This window comes from Chiloscyllium plagiosum, unplaced genomic scaffold (genome assembly GCF_037043375.1).
Source record: "Chiloscyllium plagiosum isolate Xiang-an unplaced genomic scaffold, Cpla_swu_hap1 HiC_scaffold_36, whole genome shotgun sequence".
Classification (NCBI taxonomy): Eukaryota; Metazoa; Chordata; class Chondrichthyes; order Orectolobiformes; family Hemiscylliidae; genus Chiloscyllium; species Chiloscyllium plagiosum.
In genome coordinates this window covers 41,983,060-42,000,621 of record NW_028270174.1, presented here as the reverse complement: position 1 = coordinate 42,000,621, position 17,562 = coordinate 41,983,060, and the positions used below count along the sequence as shown (strand labels likewise).

Genomic DNA, 17,562 nt, shown 5'->3' with positions numbered 1-17,562 from the left:
AATTGCACACTTGATAAATTACAATTTATTCAACTGAAGTGCACCTTTCGACTGAAACAAGGACCGTTTTGCTCACCAGTGCCCAGAAGGAAAGAGAGCAGATGAATTCTGCTGCATAGGACTTAGGTGAGAGCATCTTGATGGCAAGCCTACCTTGGCATGCTGATGGACACATGGGCGGCACGGTGGCTCAGTGGTTAGCACTGCTGCCTCACAGCGCCAGAGACCCGGGTTCAATTCCCGCCTCAGGCAACTGACTGTGTGGAGTTTGCACATTCTCCCCGTGTCTGCGTGGGTTTCCTCCGGTTTCCTCCCACAGTCCAAAGATGTGCAGGTCAGGTGAATTGGCCACGCTAAATTGCCCGTAGTGTTAGGTAAGGGGTAAATGTAGGGGTATGGGTGGGTTGCGCTTCGGCGGGTCGGTGTGGACTTGTTGGGCCGAAGGGCCTGTTTCCACACTGTAATGTAAAAATGACACACACACACACACACACACACACACACACACACACACAAAGAGATGCTGGGGCCATTGGCTCTTCAACCAAGTACTATGGCATCAAACAGTTTTAACAGTGCTGTCTCAAAGGCTTCCAGCCCTCCTGGGTGCCAGTTTGAACAGAAGCAGCTGCTGGGCATGTCCCAGCCTTAACTTCACATCTTTTGGCCTGAAATAACACATCCTTAAAAAAATAGGACATGTTTTGTAATGATGCCCCTGCATGCCATTCAAGTACACAAATGTAAAAGGCTGGTCACTTTAGCATTAAGAAGTTACCACGGTCTGATTAGTAAGTTTGCGAATGACACCAAAATTGGCACAGTTGCAGATACTGAGGAGGATTGTCAAACGATACAGTGGGATTAAAGTGCAGATTTGGCCAGAGAAATGGCAGATGGAGTTTAATCTGGACAAACAGAAGATCAAATTCAGGTGCGAATTATACAAGAAATGGCAGAACCCTTAAAAGCGTTGACACACAGAGAGATCGGAGTGTTCAAGTTCACAGAATCCGGGGAGTGGCAACACAGGTGGATAGGCTAGTTAAGGCGGCATACAGTGTGCTGTTCTTCATTGGCTGAGGCATCGCATATAAAAGTTGGCAAGCTCTGTTACAATTATATAAAACTTGAGTTAAGCCACATTTGGAATACTGCATGCAGTTCTGGTCACCACACTTCCAGAAGGACATGGATGCTTTGGAGGGTGTGCACAGAAGATTTACCAGGATGTTGCCAGGTCTGGAGGGTTTTAGTTATGAGACGAGGTTGGATAAACTTGGGTTGTTTTCACTGAAAAGATGCAGACTGAGGGGCGACTGGATAGCGGTCTACAAAATTATGAGATGCATAGATAGGGTGGGCAGTCAGGGGCTTCCCCCCCCACCCCAGGGAAACGGTCAACTACAAGAGGGGACAGGTTCAAGGTGAGAGGGAGAAAGTTTGGGAGAGAAGTGTGGGAAAGATTTTCCACCCAGAGAGTGGTGGGTGAGAGAACACACTGCCAGTGGACAGGGTGGAAGCAAGCACATTAGCAACTTTTAAGGCATGTCTTGATAGACATATGAACAGGAGGCAAACAGAGGGGTAGAACCCACACTTGGGCAAGAAGTAGCATGTCAAATTAAGGATTAGTAAATCAGCGCAGGCTTGGTGGGCTGAAGGGCTTGTTCATGTGCTGGGGGTGTTTATGTTTAAATTATTGAATTGTATTATTAAATTGTATTAAATTTATTAAGTTCACCACCTAAACCAAATCTACCAGCTACCTTTGACGTACCCGCATGGCATTGTGTAAAGTCGTAGCAAAATACTCAGGAACGCTTCTTATACACTTCACTGAAACAGAACACAAATATCATCATTTTATACATATATCCCATCTATGGCTCCAAAGGCAGCATTCACAGAACAAATTAGTAGGCCATGTTTCAATTAATATTACAAAACATTTGAAAATGATTTGCAAGTCAATCAACCACTAGTTCAGGCGACTGGCATAGATGCATTTAAGGAAAAGTCAATAAACAAATGAGGGAGAAAGAACTAGAATAGGTTGATGGGTTAGAAAGGTAAAAGTTTTGAGGGGAGCATAATTACTACAAATCTTCCAGTTGGGCTGAAGGGGATAGTAGTATACTGTAAACACTATATAATATCATGTCACAAAACACTATCTTGCTTCTTACCAACTGCTAGTAATGCAGTCCTCAGATTTCCAGACGTCTCAGAAGAAACGCTTTCTTCAATCTGATAGCCTGAGATTCTCATGTACTCAGAAAAAACTGTAAAAGAGTTCATATTAAATATTATTTCCAAACATTACTGAATATTGCGTTCCTTTCTATCAGTGGGCATAGATATTTCAAATCTGAAATTCAAGTCATGTATTTCTATACAATCAAATAAAAGTTCTACATTCTTCAGCATCTCACACGACCAGAAATTCTTGTGAAGAATATGGTTACTGATTTCTCAACAAGTAATGTTAACATGTACTTTTAGTATCCTCACAAGGATCACTCTTTTATACGTGAGGAACAGACATGGAGCACTGGACGGATGTAGAAGCTGATCATAACCTGGTGGGCTGGGTTGTAAACGCTCCTTCCGTAGGACAGGAAGGTGTGTGGCATCCGATGTGGAAAGGAACTCCCACCCCCACCTTCCTGACTATTGGCCCAAGCTGGGTGACCATCCTTTGCCCCTAAACTTCTCCCATCATCCTCAACATAAAAGGTTGCTACGGCCCCTTAACACAAGGGAGGGCTGATAGGATACCTCCTGGGAAATTTTACAAGCAATCCCCATTCCCACCTGCAAACCTGCCAGCTGGGGGGCCATGAAATCCTGCCCCTGGAGTGGGACTTACACCATGATTTCTGCTGCAGAGACAGGAGAGTTACGAAGCGATCCACAGGATCGCCTAGTACTATTTCTACACAGTCTTAAGGCAGCTACAACAACAGCTTCCTCAGGTCCTTAGAAGTCTCCACTATTTAGCAAACAAACTCACAGAAATTTATATCTGGACAGGACAACCCAGCGTAAGTTCTTACAGACCCCTGCAACAGCTTACCCAACCTGACCCACCTCCATTTGTCTGAAAGACACATACATACACAGTTACGACCCGGACCACCAGCTCCTTGTCTCTTTCCCAGTGCTCCAAGCCCAATTATTCTATACCTGTCCAACAAACTGACTTCCGGGTAGGGAACCTGTTGGTGATGCCACTGCCTGCTGTGCAATTGAAATTCCCTGTATTGTGAGAACTTGCAACTGCAGGACTTCCTTTATATTCCTGGTGGCACACTCACTTGGTCCCAACCTACAGTGGATGAAGAAATTAACAATCTCCCCAAGTCATTCACTAACTTCATTGACAACTGAGGAGTTGGGGAGTGATGCGATAATACGATGGATAGCACTCCTCTCCTCCCACCAAACATGTGAACTTCAGACAAAATGAAGTTTCAGCCAACTTTCAGTCAGACCTTAAAAATGAAGATTATTACTGTTTTGCATAATATTAGGACAGTTATTTGGCAAGGCATTGGTTTTAAATGTGCCGATATAAAAATAGTCTTGGCTTCAAAAGTGGCCTGTAGGCAGTGAACATTTTAGGATGTCCTACTAGAAAAGGCAAAACTAAAATTGAAAACCATGTGAAAACAAGGAGTTTGAGAATTAATGTTAAACAAAGACCTAATCCCAGAAGTGAAAAGTGAAAGAAGTGCATGAATCCTGGATCAAGTGAAAAGGTTCAGGCACTTTGAGCAGATATCACAGATGATGAGGTGTGATTGTGACTTGAAGAAGAATTGACATAGCTAGGACCAACTTTGTCTGAATTGAAGGGTGTCTTAACATCAAAGAAACTGAACTTAAATCTTAGGATAAGGATACAGAGATATTTACATTTTATTACGCATTTTAAATGCTTCAGAAACATAACAAATAAAGGAAACATGGATAAGCTGACTGTATTAGAGATGTGGACATGTTCAAGAATGTTCTACTGATTTACACGGAGAGAAATGCTTATGAAGAAGTGTTGACAATAGCTGGAGAAGGAAGAGAGGACATCAGTGTTATCAAGGAGAACACCTTGGTCACAGTAGACAGTTAATGGAGAAGATCAAAGGAAAATATTGGAGAAGGAAGCAGAGGAGAAAACAGATGACGGATGATTTTGTGGAATGTGTAAGGGCAGCGTGGGACAGACAGAAATGGAGATCCATGCTATTTAACACTCTGGGAAAATTATGACAATTGATGAACTACAAATGCAAGCTTTCTACTGTTTAACACCTCCCAGTTAATGTGATTGGGACCTTGGCTCTCAATTTTAAAAATGTTCCATTCACAGTATACCAAGTAATCAGATGTTTAACGCATACCCATTGCGACTTAGGTCAAAGTCAGAAGGAGGAAACGATGACGGAGAAAGAAAGCAGAAGAATACTAGTATCTCCAGCTTTTAGTCATTGCAAACATTAATGTTTGAAATTAATTGCATTATTCCCAAAATATTCTTTTAAAAGGTTACAGTTTAAAGTATTTGACCAATACTACAACATTTAAATCATAATTATAATTTATTGCCAGTAATGAAGGTGAAACCAGCACAGCTCACCTTGCCGAAGGTGAGCAAAACTCTTGGTCCCGATGATCGTGAGGAATGTTGACTCATCAGTGCCGCATTTCAATTCTCCAGCTTGAAACAGTTCCTGTTGTATAAAGATGTTACTCATTCAGCTCTAGAAGAAGTAATGCAGTGCAATACAATCCCACATACTGACTTTCTCTGTATTCCAGTCCACTTCATGTCCAACTTTTCAAAGTTCTTACAGATTTTACTTCCACATATTTTTCTCAGGTTGTGCTTTAGTCAGGTTAATAAACTGTGCAAAGAAATTCAGACCTATTTTGTTTTGCTAATCGTTTTATGTCTTGTTACTGACCTATTTGCCAGAGGAAATAATTTCTCCCGATTTGTTTTATCAAAATCCTCATCATTTGGAGTACTTCCATTAGGTACAAGGCTCCCACCAAAATGCGCAGCCGCATAGAGGGTCTGTGCATGTTTGCAGACACATAGACTTGCACTTTTGGGAAGAGGTCACGGGGGGTGTCCATGCAATGGCACGAAAAATTTTAAAAAAAGGTAATGTTGATTGAAGGGTAACTTAAGTAAGGAGAACAATCCCAGTTCCTCCAATATTTCCATATTTACATGATACAGTAGTACCAAATTGGAGTGGTGAAGGCTGGCATAGTCAATATTGAAGAGGACTGCAACAAATTATAGGAGGATGTTAACAAATTTGCAGGACTGTCAAAGAATTTGTAAGTTTAACACAGATAAACTGTGAGTGAGTACATTTTTGAGGAAGAATCAGGTGGTCACTTGGATAGAGGATCAAATTGATCCTGGAGCACAATATTTCAATCACTGAAAGATGCGCCTCGAATTAGAAAAACCAAGCAATAGTATAGAATTGAAAAGAGTTGAAGTTATGCTAAATTAGCATTAAACACTGACTAGACCTCACTTCAGAGTACTGCATGCAGTCTGGCCCCGAAGAACCTATAGAGGCACTAGAGACTGTTCAGAGAAGATTTACAAAGATCAATCCAAAAAATGTGGCAGTTTTCAAATCAGGAGAGGAAGGAGGGCTTCTCCTGATATATGGCAAAGGGATGATCCGATAGATATTTTTAAGATTTTGCAAGAATTTGATGCATGGATACAGAGAGATATTGCTAGTAGATATCAATATACAACATTAATGAAGAAATCCAATTGGGGCAATTCAGAAAAAAAAACATCTTTACACAAGGAATGGTGAGAGAATGTGGAACTCATTACCAATGGGTGTGATTAAAGGATTGATTTAGATGCATTCAAGGTAGGCTAGACAAGCATTTAAGGGAGAAGGGAACAGAGGATTATAATGAGAGGTTTCGATGAGGAAAGTTCAAGGGAGGAGGTTCAATCAGAGAGTCAACACTACCAGCATGGACTAGTTGAGCCAAATGGCCTGTTCCTGCATCATACATTTTGCTAAATTCAAACACCAAGTATCATTTTGATTTCATCAACCTTCTCCAACTTCAAACAAAAACTCAACTGGAATACTCAACTGCACAATCCACATTTTATAAATCCATGCTGATTCTTTTAATTAGCTCAAACCTCTCCAAATGCTTGCTGATGGTTTCTAAAATCTTACCTAACACTGACATTAGATCTTACTTCAGAAAGACTATCTCATTTGCCACTCTTAAATCCTGTGCCACCTCTCCATATTTAGAACAGATTGGAAAATTATGGCAAGTCCTTCTATATAAGCTCCACTAATTCCAACAGCAAGCGGGGATGCAACCCCTCCAGATCAGGTGACTTATCCACTTTAAGTACAGATAGCCTTTCATATACATCTTTCTTTTGAATTTTCACTTTAGCCATTACATCTACCCTCACCATTTCCATCAATACCTTGTCAACATCCTCTGTTTTAGCAATCACTAGTACAAGGTACTTACTAACTATTCTAGCCCTGTTCTGCACCTACAAGCATACAGTCGCTGATTGGCCCCACTCCACTTCTCACTGCCAGAAGCTTCTGTTTTATACTAATGATTTTCACAACCTTATTTTCCTTTTCACTTCCTTCTCAGTTTATTACATTTGACCTAATTCTCACGCAAAGAATTCATTTACTGTGCATCATTCACCCTCTGTTTTTGGGTTCACCATATTCCCTATCTCCCTCATCGTTCAAGACAGCCTGGCTTTGGTACACACCTGACCATTCTACTTTTTTGGAATGAACTCAGCCCGTATCCAAAACAAGGCATTCGCAAAGGTCACCCATTGCTCCACTGTAGCTTTTTCCTGTCAAACATTTGCTCCATTTAACCCAAATTAAAACTCTTCTCATCCCATTAAAATTCTGTCTCTCCCAATTTTGAATCTTTCCTTCATATTGTTCCTTATTCTCCTCCATTACTTAGTTACACCTTTTGACACAATAGTGTCTTGCCCAAGTGTTACCCAAGCATGAAATAAAGTTCGTATAGTACAGGTACACAATCCTTTATCCGAAATCCTAAAAGCTCTAAAATCTGAAGCTGTTGCGTGAAGATTTTTTCTCCATATCAAGGTTGTTTGGTGTGCAAACATTTAACTCCTCACCCATTCGATGCATGTCACTCAGATGTGACATGATGGCATGGCCCAGCATTGGCAAGCCTCAATTCTGTCTCAGCACTCACAGTACTCACAGGTGCGTCTGCTGTTCAGTAAGATTTTTATTTCACCGTTAAACTGTCACTTATTCAGAAATCTGAAAAATTCCGAATTCCGGAAACTAGCTGGCCCCGAGGGTTTTGGATAAAGGATTGTGTACCTGTAACAAAAATGCCTCAAAATCACTTGAAAAATGTGGAAGAGTGAAGAACTTTTTTAGTTGTTTAAAGAGAGTTTAAAGGGAGTTATTTAAAGAGAAATTGTAATTTTTAAAAAATGCAAACATAAATGCTTTAACTGACCTGTGCATCTTTTTTAACTGATGCATCATCATATACCGTACTCTCATCTCTGTTGGCCTGAAAAAAGAGAAAGAAATTTCACCTTTTATAAATGAAGACTCTCATAGTTGATCATCAACTGAAATCTGTTGCTACAAGTTACTGATTATTTAATTATCACTCATGGTAACTGAAACAGTAGCACAGAATGGCAGAAGTTACAAATTGCTGGCAATTGATTATTACACAACATCTTCAATCTCACATCTGAGATCTCACTAACATTGCTTCTCTCTCTAAGAATTTGTTTCATTTACCAAACGAAAGAAACACAGCAAATAACAAAAAGGAAAAAGTGAATTATAGCCAAACTTTATGGGCGGCACGGTGTCACAGTGGTTAGCACTGCTGCCTCACAGCACCAGAGACCCGGGTTCAATTCCCGCCTCAGGCAACTGTCGGTGTGGAGTTTGCCCATTCTCCCCGTGTCTGCGTGGGTTTCCTCCGGGTGCTCCGGTTTCCTCCCACAGTCCAAAAATGTGCGGGTTAGGTGAATTGGCTATGCTAAGTTGCCCGTAGTGTTAGGTGAAGGGGAAAATGTAGGGGAATGGGTCTGGGTGGGTTCTGCTTCGGCGGGTTGGTGTGGACTTGTTGGGCCGAAGGGCCTGTTTCCACACTAAGTAATCTAATCTATATAGATAGAAACAGACTGAAAGAGAAATAAAGAGTAGGGGGACAGTATGTGTGAGAGAGAGAGAGAGAGAGAGAGAGAGAGAGAGAGAGAGAGAGAGCAGATAGAGAGAGAAAACAAAAGAAAAACAATGAGGAGAAAAGAAAAAGGCACTGCAACCCAGGATTGCTCGCGTATCATTAACCAGTACATGAAGTGAACGGCATACAGAACAACCTCAGTTATCCAACCATCAATTATCCGAATTTCCGATTATCCAAACAAGATCTCAAGGTCCTGTAAAAATGTTATCCAAACAATCAGTTATCCGAAGAAAATATTCCCTGCCCGTCTCATTCAGATAATTGAGGTTGTTCTATAGTAGGTGTGAGAAATGACCAAATATTCCTCCTTAAACATCATGTGTCAAAATTTACTTTTGAAGAAATCTTTATAATTTGCTCTTCAAAAGTTGAATTCAAAACCATTTACACTGTAAAAATTGTCTCTGATACTAACACGAGAATGGATAGCAGAACATTTAGAAACCTTCTCGAACAATTAGCTAGCTACCTCAGTGAAATTACATGGGTCAACGTGCTTTCTTTCTGCATTTAGCAAAAGTGAACATACACATCAGGTTAACTGAGGTGCAGAATCAATGTACAAATTTAAGATGATGTTTCAGAATACTCAGAAGGGACACATTTCAACAAGTAGAAAGGGATTGACATACCATCCCTGGCTAAATAGAAAGGTTAAAGATAGCATCAAACTAAACAAGAAAGCATTAATTGTGCAATGACAGGTAGTACATCAAAAAGTTGAACAGAATACAAAAAAAAGCAAGGAGTGACCAATAAAATGTAATGAAAAAGGACCATTTAGATTATGAAAGAAAACCTGCCAGAAATATGAAGAGAGAGTAAGCATTTGTTAAATCTTCTTTCCATATTTATAGAAAGTGAGTGTTAGCCTTATAGAAAGTGAAAACTCGAAAATCAGTGGAAAATATAGAAATGAAGGTTTCCTGCCCGAAACATCGATTTTCCTGCACATCGGATGCTGCCTGTGTGCTTTTCCAGCACCACTCTAATCCAGACACAGATGAATTGGTCATGTCTTTTGCAATAGACGATTCAAATAACATTCCAGAAGCAGTGATAAATCAGGAAATGGAAGGGAGGAATTTGAAAAGAAAAACCGCAATTATCACAACAGAAGTGATACTAAGTAAAACTGTTGGAGCCAAGGGCTGAAAAATACCCAAATTAATGTTATTCCTTTATTCCGAAAGCAGGAAACTATAGGCCAGTTGGCTTAACTTCCAACATCTTCCCTATGATAGATATTATTACTAAAGAAGTTACAACTAGAGACATGTAGATAAGTCAAAGAGATTCAAAGTCAATATGCTTTTAGAAAAGGAAAATCAATCACCAATTTATTGGTGTTCTTTGAGGGAACACATTCTGTGGAAAAAGAGGAGCCAATGGATGAACTGAAAGAAGATTTCCAGAAGGCATTTGGGAAGGTGACAGATGTAACTGGTGGGGAAGTATATTAACATAGATAGAAGATTGGTCGGCTCATATGAAGCTGACAGAAGGTATAAATGGCATTGGAATAGGCCTTTGAATGAATGCAGTTACTGCTGGACACTGAGCACCAACAGAAGCTGCATCTTTGAAATTTTCAACCCTTGAAGGGTGCAGAGGCGAGGTCATTGAGTATATTCAAGACCAAGAAGGATAGATATATTGATATTTGGACATCATTGTAAATGGAGATCAGGGGGAAAAAAGTTATTTTAAGATCAAAGATCAGTCATGATCTAATTGAGTGGTAGAGCAGAGACAAGGGAGTTCTATGGCCTCCTCTAGCTCCTATTTCTTAGCTTCTTAATTCATTTATCCTTAAAATAGCTCACTGTGATCTTTTGAACATATCAGAGCTCCCGACATTCTTCAGTTCTGCATCCCTTTCCAAAGGGTGACACCTTTAGCAATGCAGCATTCCCTCCGTACTGCATTGGAACATCACCTGTTCACATTTCTGAATGAGATTTGGTCCACGCAGCCGACTGATCCACTAGAGAGAATGGTACTGAAGCAAAACTAATATCCAAGTTTCCCCATATCCCCAATCTCAATAATCGCCAGGCTGCTGGAGCCCAGAGCTGATAACAAGAGTTTCATTATACTAAAATAATCCCAAAGCATCTCATCAATACAATCTTACACATCAGATTTCTGAATGCCAGAGTACTTTAATAAAGCCCACAATTTCACAAGTAGAACCCTATCTGACAGTGGTAATAATAAACTATTCCTCCACATCCTTTCTGACCTGTCTGAAGGCCAGCTTCATCCAGCTGCCCACAGCATCCTTCGCCAACACACCTCCTCTGTTACCCAGCTGGCTACTTATCAGCTCCTGAGTTGTTAATTCTGTTAATTCTGTAGATCCTAAGGATCTATCTCTGTAACTCTCCAAATTCTGAACTGAATGCTGCCCCTTGACAACATCTAAAATCATATCCTCATTTTCCAAATGTACCACCAATGACACCACTACCCCAACACCACCTCTATTACCCTCTTCACACACTCTGATTAATCACACAAGTTATCCAATACCCAAACATGGGATGAGGTAGTGTCTCCAATTATGTACTAGGGCAAGGTCAAATCTACTGTCTCCAATTCCTACACAAAATCTGTTCCCAAACTATGAACACCCCGCCTCTCTCTGGCCACTGAGTTAGGTTCTTCCCAGTTTTAATGTCCTTTTATCCCAAAGCTGATCTGCAGGAGATAATTCCAACTTTGTCCAACTCTGCCTCAGTTCACTTCCCATCAAAACCCTTATTCATGTCATGAGTTACCCTAGACTGCTGACAGGACCACATTTTCCTGGCCAGTAGATCTCCCCAAAACCTACAGTAGTCACCATGCCTGTAGCGATCTCGATCCTTATCTTTGTAATGCTCTCCTTAAACAACCTCATCTAACTAGCCCTCTTTCTTCCCTCAAGACATGCCCGCTTATTTTGCGAGATTTTTTTCACCCATCTTAATATTGTTGTGGTTCTGTTCGCCGAGCTGGAAGTTTTTGTTGCAAACGTTTCGTCCCCTGGCTAGGCGACATCATCAGTGCTTGGGAGCCTCCTGCGAAGCGCTTCTTTGATGTTTCCTCCGGTGTTTATAGTGGTCTGTCCCTGCCGCTTCCGGTTGTCAGTTTCAGCTGTCCGCTGTAGTGGTTGGTATATTGGGTCCATGTCGATGTGTTTGTTGATGGAGTTTGTGGATGAGTGCCATGCCTCTAGGAATTCCCTGGCTGTTCTCTGTCTGGCTTGCCCTATGATAGTAGTGTTGTCCCAGTCGAATTCATGTTGCTTGTTGTCTGCGTGTGTGGCTACTAAGGATAGCTGGTCGTGTCGTTTCGTGGCTAGTTGATGTTTATGTATGCGGATTGTTAGCTGTCTTCCTGTTTGTCCTATATAGTGTTTTGTGCAGTCCTTGCATGGTATTTTGTACACTACATTAGTTTTGCTCATGTTGGGTATCGGGTCCTTCGTTCTGGTGAGTTGTTGTCTGAGCGTGGCTGTTGGTTTGTGTGCCGTTGTGAGTCCTAGGGGTTGCAGTAGTCTGGCTGTCAGTTCTGAGATGCTCCTGATGTATGGTAGTGTGGCTAGTCCTTTTGGTTGTGGTATGTCCTCGTTCCGTGGTCTTTCTCTTAGGCATCTGTTGATGAAGTTGCGCGGGTATCCGTTTTTGGCGAATACCTTGTATAGGTGTTCCTCTTCTTCTTTTTGCAGTTCTGGTGTACTGCAGTGTGTTGTGGCCCTTTTGAATAGTGTCCTGATGCAGCTTCGTTTGTGTGTGTTGGGGTGGTTACTTTCATAGTTTAGGACTTGGTCTGTGTGTGTGGCTTTCCTGTATACCCTTGTAGTGAATTCTCCGTTCGGTGTTCTCTGTACCATCACATCTAGGAATGGGAGTTGGCTATCCTTTTCTTCTTCTCTCGTGAATCGGATTCCTGTGAGTGTGGCATTGATGATCCGGTGTGTTTTTTCTATTTCCGTGTTTTTAATGATTACAAACGTGTCATCGACATATCTGACCCAGAGTTTGGGTTGAATTTGTGGTAGGACTGTTTGTTCTAACCTTTGCATAACTGCCTCTGCTATGAGTCCCGAGATTGGTGATCCCATGGGTGTTCCGTTGATTTGTTCGTATATCTGGTTGTTGAATGTGAAGTGTGTTGTGAGGCACAAGTCCAGTAGTTTAAGTATGCCGTCTTTGTTGATAGGTTCAGCGTCCTGTTTTCTGTTCTGTATGTCCAGTATGTCCGCCAAAAACGGATACCCGCGCAACTTCATCAACAGATGCCTAAGAGAAAGATCACGGAACGAGGACATACCACAACCAAAAGGACTAACCACACTACCATACATCAGGAGCATCTCAGAACTGACAGCCAGACTACTGCAACCCCTAGGACTCACAACGGCACACAAACCAACAGCCACGCTCAGACAACAACTCACCAGAACGAAGGACCCGATACCCAACATGAGCAAAACTAATGTAGTGTACAAAATACCATGCAAGGACTGCACAAAACACTATATAGGACAAACAGGAAGACAGCTAGCAATCCGCATACATGAACATCAACTAGCCACGAAACGACATGACCAGCTATCCTTAGTAGCCACACACGCAGACAACAAGCAACATGAATTCGACTGGGACAACACTACTATCATAGGGCAAGCCAGACAGAGAACAGCCAGGGAATTCCTAGAGGCATGGCACTCATCCACAAACTCCATCAACAAACACATCGACCTGGACCCAATATACCAACCAATACAGCGGACAGCTGAAACTGACAACCGGAAGCGGCAGGGACAGACCACTATAAACACCGGAGGAAACATCAAAGAAGCGCTTCGCAGGAGGCTCCCAAGCACTGATGATGTCGCCTAGCCAGGGGACGAAATGTTTGCAACAAAAACTTGCAGCTCGGCGAACAGAACCACAACAACGAGCACCCGAGCTACAAATCTTCGCACAAACTTTGAACCCACCTTAATATCTCCAGTTGCTATTGTTTGGTGGCGCTTCTATGAAATATTAAGTTATTTTACTGCATTTAGAGTATTATTAAATGCAAGTTGCTTCACAGATTAAAACAATGGGGAAGCTACTTACATAAATATTCCTCAAAACATTTGCAATAATTTTGGTGGTTTGCACTTTAATTAAGAAATTAGTTTTACCTGGAGAAGAATCACCAAAATCCTTTGGAAATGACCAGAAGTGTCACTAACAATACTTTCTTCCAAATCTTTGCCATATTCTGAAAGAGTTATAAATGAGTTTGTCAGCTGATGATTGCAGTGTTCAGTTCTATTTACAATTCCTCAGATAATAAAGCTGCCTGTGCCCGCACACAGTCAGACCTGGGCAACACTCTGACTTAGGCTGATGTATGGTACAAATGTTACTTGCCATTCAATGACCATTTCTGGTGAAAGAGAAACTCTTCCTTTTGACTTAAGGTCATCGTCCATCAGCAAAGTCACTACACCACAGTCACAGTCATAAACATAACTGGAATAATCACAAATACTATGGTCACCAGAACACTTCAGATACTGGGAATGCTGCAGTGACACATCATCCAATTTCCCAAAGCCTATAAGGCATAACTCAGTCTGATAGCATTCCCTCCATTTACTAAATGCTAGCAGTTCTAAAACCAAAGAACATAGTCAACTACAAGACATTGGTAAGGCCACATTTGGAGTGAGTGTTCTGGTCACCATACTATAGACAGGATACTATTAAACTAGAAAGAATACAAAGAAGATTTACTCGAATGCTTTGGACTGGAAAGTTCGAGTTATAAGGCGAGGCTGCATATGCTGGGACCCTCTTCCCCTGGACAGTGAGCAATATAACAGGAATAGAATAGAATCCCTATAGTGTGGAAACAGGCCCATGCAGGCCCAACAAGTCCACACCGACCCTCCGAAGAGTAACCCACCCAGGCCCATTCCCAAACCTATTACTCTACATTTACCCCTGACTAATGCACCTAATCTACACAATCCCTGAACACTGGGCAATTTAACAGTGCCAATTCACCTAACTTACACATCATTTGGATTGTGGGAGGAAACCAGAGCTCCCGGAGGAAACCCACGAAAAGCATGGGGAGAATGTGCAAACTCTGATCTTATAGAAGTCTGTAAAATCATGACAGGCATAGAGAAGGTAAGGGGTGTAGGTCTGCTCGCTGAGCTGTAGGTTTGATATGCAGACGTTTCATTACCTGGCTAGGTAACATCATCAGTGGCGACCTCCAAGTGAAGCGAAGCTGTTGTCTCCTGCTTTCTATTTATATCTTTCTCCTGGATGGGGTTCCTGGGGTTTGTGGTGATGTCATTTCCTGTTCGTTTTCTGAGGGATTGATAGATGGTATCTAGATCTGTGTGTTTGTTTATGGCATTGTGGTTGGAGTGCCAGGCCTCTAGGAATTCTCTGGCATGTCTTTGCTTAGCCTGTCCCAGGATAGATGTGTTGTCCCAGTCAGAATGGTGGTTTCTTTCCTCCGTGTGTAGGGCTATGAGGGAGAGAGGGTCGTGTCTTTTTGTGGCGAGCTGGTGTTTGTGTATCCTGGTGGCTAACTTTCTTCCTGTTTGTCCTACGTAGTGTTTGTGGCAGTCCTTGCATTCGACTGGGACAACACATCTATCCTGGGACAGGCTAAGCAAAGACATGCCAGAGAATTCCTAGAGGCCTGGCACTCCAACCACAACGCCATAAACACATACACACAGATCTAGATACCCTCAGAAAATGAACAGGAAATGACATCACCACAAACCCCAGGAACCCATCCAGGACAAACATATAAATAGAAAGCAGGAGACAACAGCTTCGCTTCACTTGGAGGTTGCCACTGATGATGTTACCTAGCCAGGTAATGAAACGTCTGGATATCAAACCTACAGCTCAGTGAGCAAACCTACACCCTAAGCCTCAAGCTGAGCTACAAACCTTCAAAAACCTTGCAAAAGTAGAGAAGGTAAATAGCCAACTGCTTTTCCCCATGGTAAGGGAGTCTAAAACTATAGGGCATAGGTTTAAGGTGAGAGAGGAGAGACACAAAAGGGTCCAGAGGTTACATAGAGGCTGGTCAGTGTCTGGAACAGATTGCCAGAGGTAAACAGTGGAGGGAACTACAACTGCATCATTTCAGAAACATTTGGACAAGTACATGGATGGGATAGATGTGGATATGGACCAAATGCAGGCAAATGGGACTACATTTACTGTGGAAATTGGGAGGCATGGACACATTGGCTCAAAAGACCTGTTTCTATGCTGTAAACCTCTATGGCTCGAGGTCAACACAGCTCAATTGATAGCTACCTCACCGATCATGGCCTTCAATACCATCGTACCATGGTGCATTGTGTACCGTCTACAAGATGAAATACAGTAACGCACCAGAGCTCTTTCAACATCGGCACCTTCTAAATTTCCGGCCTCTGCTGCTGTGAAGGACAAGGGCAATACACACATGACGATACCATCACTTCAAGACACATCACATCCCAAGCCGGAATTATATCCTTCTTTCTTTTACCTTTACTGGTTCAAAACCTTTGAAATTCCAACCCTACAGCGTGGGAACACCTACACCGCAGAGAATGCAGGGGTTCAAGTAGGCAGGTCTCCACTACCTCCTCAACCGAAAACAGAGGTGGGCAATGATGCCCACATTCCAAGATTGAGTGAAAAAAAATACAAATTTGGGGCACATTTTAAAACCAGCTATGGACGTTTTAGAGTCATAGATCTGTACAGTATGGAAACAGACCAACTCGTCCATGCTAACCAATATCCTAAATTAATCTAGTCCCATTTGCCAGCATTTGGCCCAACTCTCTCTAAACCCTTTCTATTCTTATACCCATCCGATGCCTTTTAAATGCTGGCATTCTAGCAGCCTGCATCACCACCTGGCAGCTTGTTCGACACATGCACCACCCTCTTTGTGAAAAAGGTGCTCCTTAGGTCCTTTTTAAGTCTTTCCCTCTCACCTTAAACCTATGACCCTCTAGTTTTGGACTCCCCTACTCTGGGGAAAAGATCTTAGCTATTCACCCTATCCATGGCCCTCATGATTTTATAAACCTCTATAAAGGCCCCCTTTAGCCTCTAGGGAAAACAGCCCCAGCCTGTTCAGCCTCTCCCGACAGCTCAAGCCCTTCAACCCTGGCAAAATCCTTGTAAATCTTTTCTGAAAACTTTCAAGTTTCACAACATCCTTTTGAAAGCAGGGGACTAGAACTGCATGCAGTATTACTAAAGTGGTCTAAATAACTTCCTGTACAGCCGCAACATGACCTCCTATATCAATGCACTAACCAATAGAGGCAAGTGTACAAAATGCCTTCTTCACTACCCTGTCTACATGTGACTCTACCGTCAAGGAACTATGAACATGCACCCTAAGGTCTCTTTATTTGGCAAACTCCCAGGACTCCACCAATAAGTGTATAAGTCCTGGCCTGATTTGCCTTACCAAAATGCAGCACCTCACATTTATCTAAATTAAACTCCATCTATCACTCCTTGCCCTATCTGATCAAGGTCCTGTTGTACTCGGAGATAATCTTCTTGGCTGTCCATTACACCCCCAAATTTGGTCTCATCTACAAACTTATTAACCATACCTCCTATATTCACATCTAAATCACTTATATAAATGAGAGAAAGCAATAGCACAGGCCTCCAATCCAATAAACAACCCTCCATCACCACCCTCAATCTTTGAGCCAGTTCTGTATCCAAATGGCTAGTTCTCCCTATATTCCACGTGATCTAACCTTCCAAACCAGTCTACCATGAGGAACCTTGTCAAATGCCTTACTGAAGTCCATATAGATCACGTCCATTGCTCTACCTTCATCAATTGAGTTAATAGCCCTTGATGCTTACACCAAAAAAAAAGTTGAGATCTGAATAATAATCCTTAATCCTCAAAGCACAAACCACATTTTGGCTTTTGCCACAGACATTACAAGGAATCACCAAAATAATCATTTTACCAGGCTGTTCCTAGCTGGTTCTAATGGAAGATCACAGACTTGAAATGTTGGATTGTATTTTACACACCAAGTGGGAGATCCCAGTGATAATCAGAAACCCGGGGTGAACCTGCAACAGCAGTTTCAGGGATCACCCCAACCACATTTTCCTCTGGATTAAGCAACTAATTGGACAAAAAGGACGGCCGTGACAACAACAAAATACGTGTATCTGTCCG

At 42.0% G+C, this 17,562-nt stretch overlaps 1 protein-coding gene across 1 annotated transcript in view; it reads right to left on the bottom strand.

The window, feature by feature from the left end:
* The window catches only part of anxa5b (annexin A5b), a 68,345-nt gene that overhangs the window by 3,220 nt on the left and 47,563 nt on the right, over positions 1-17,562 (bottom strand). The window contains exons 7-11 of the mRNA XM_043674025.2: positions 13,499-13,578; positions 7,561-7,617; positions 4,640-4,733; positions 2,190-2,285; positions 1,781-1,839 (exon numbers count right to left, since the gene is read on the bottom strand). Coding sequence (XP_043529960.2) covers positions 1,781-1,839; positions 2,190-2,285; positions 4,640-4,733; positions 7,561-7,617; positions 13,499-13,578 — 386 coding nt within the window. The remainder of the gene's footprint in view (positions 1-1,780; positions 1,840-2,189; positions 2,286-4,639; positions 4,734-7,560; positions 7,618-13,498; positions 13,579-17,562) is intronic.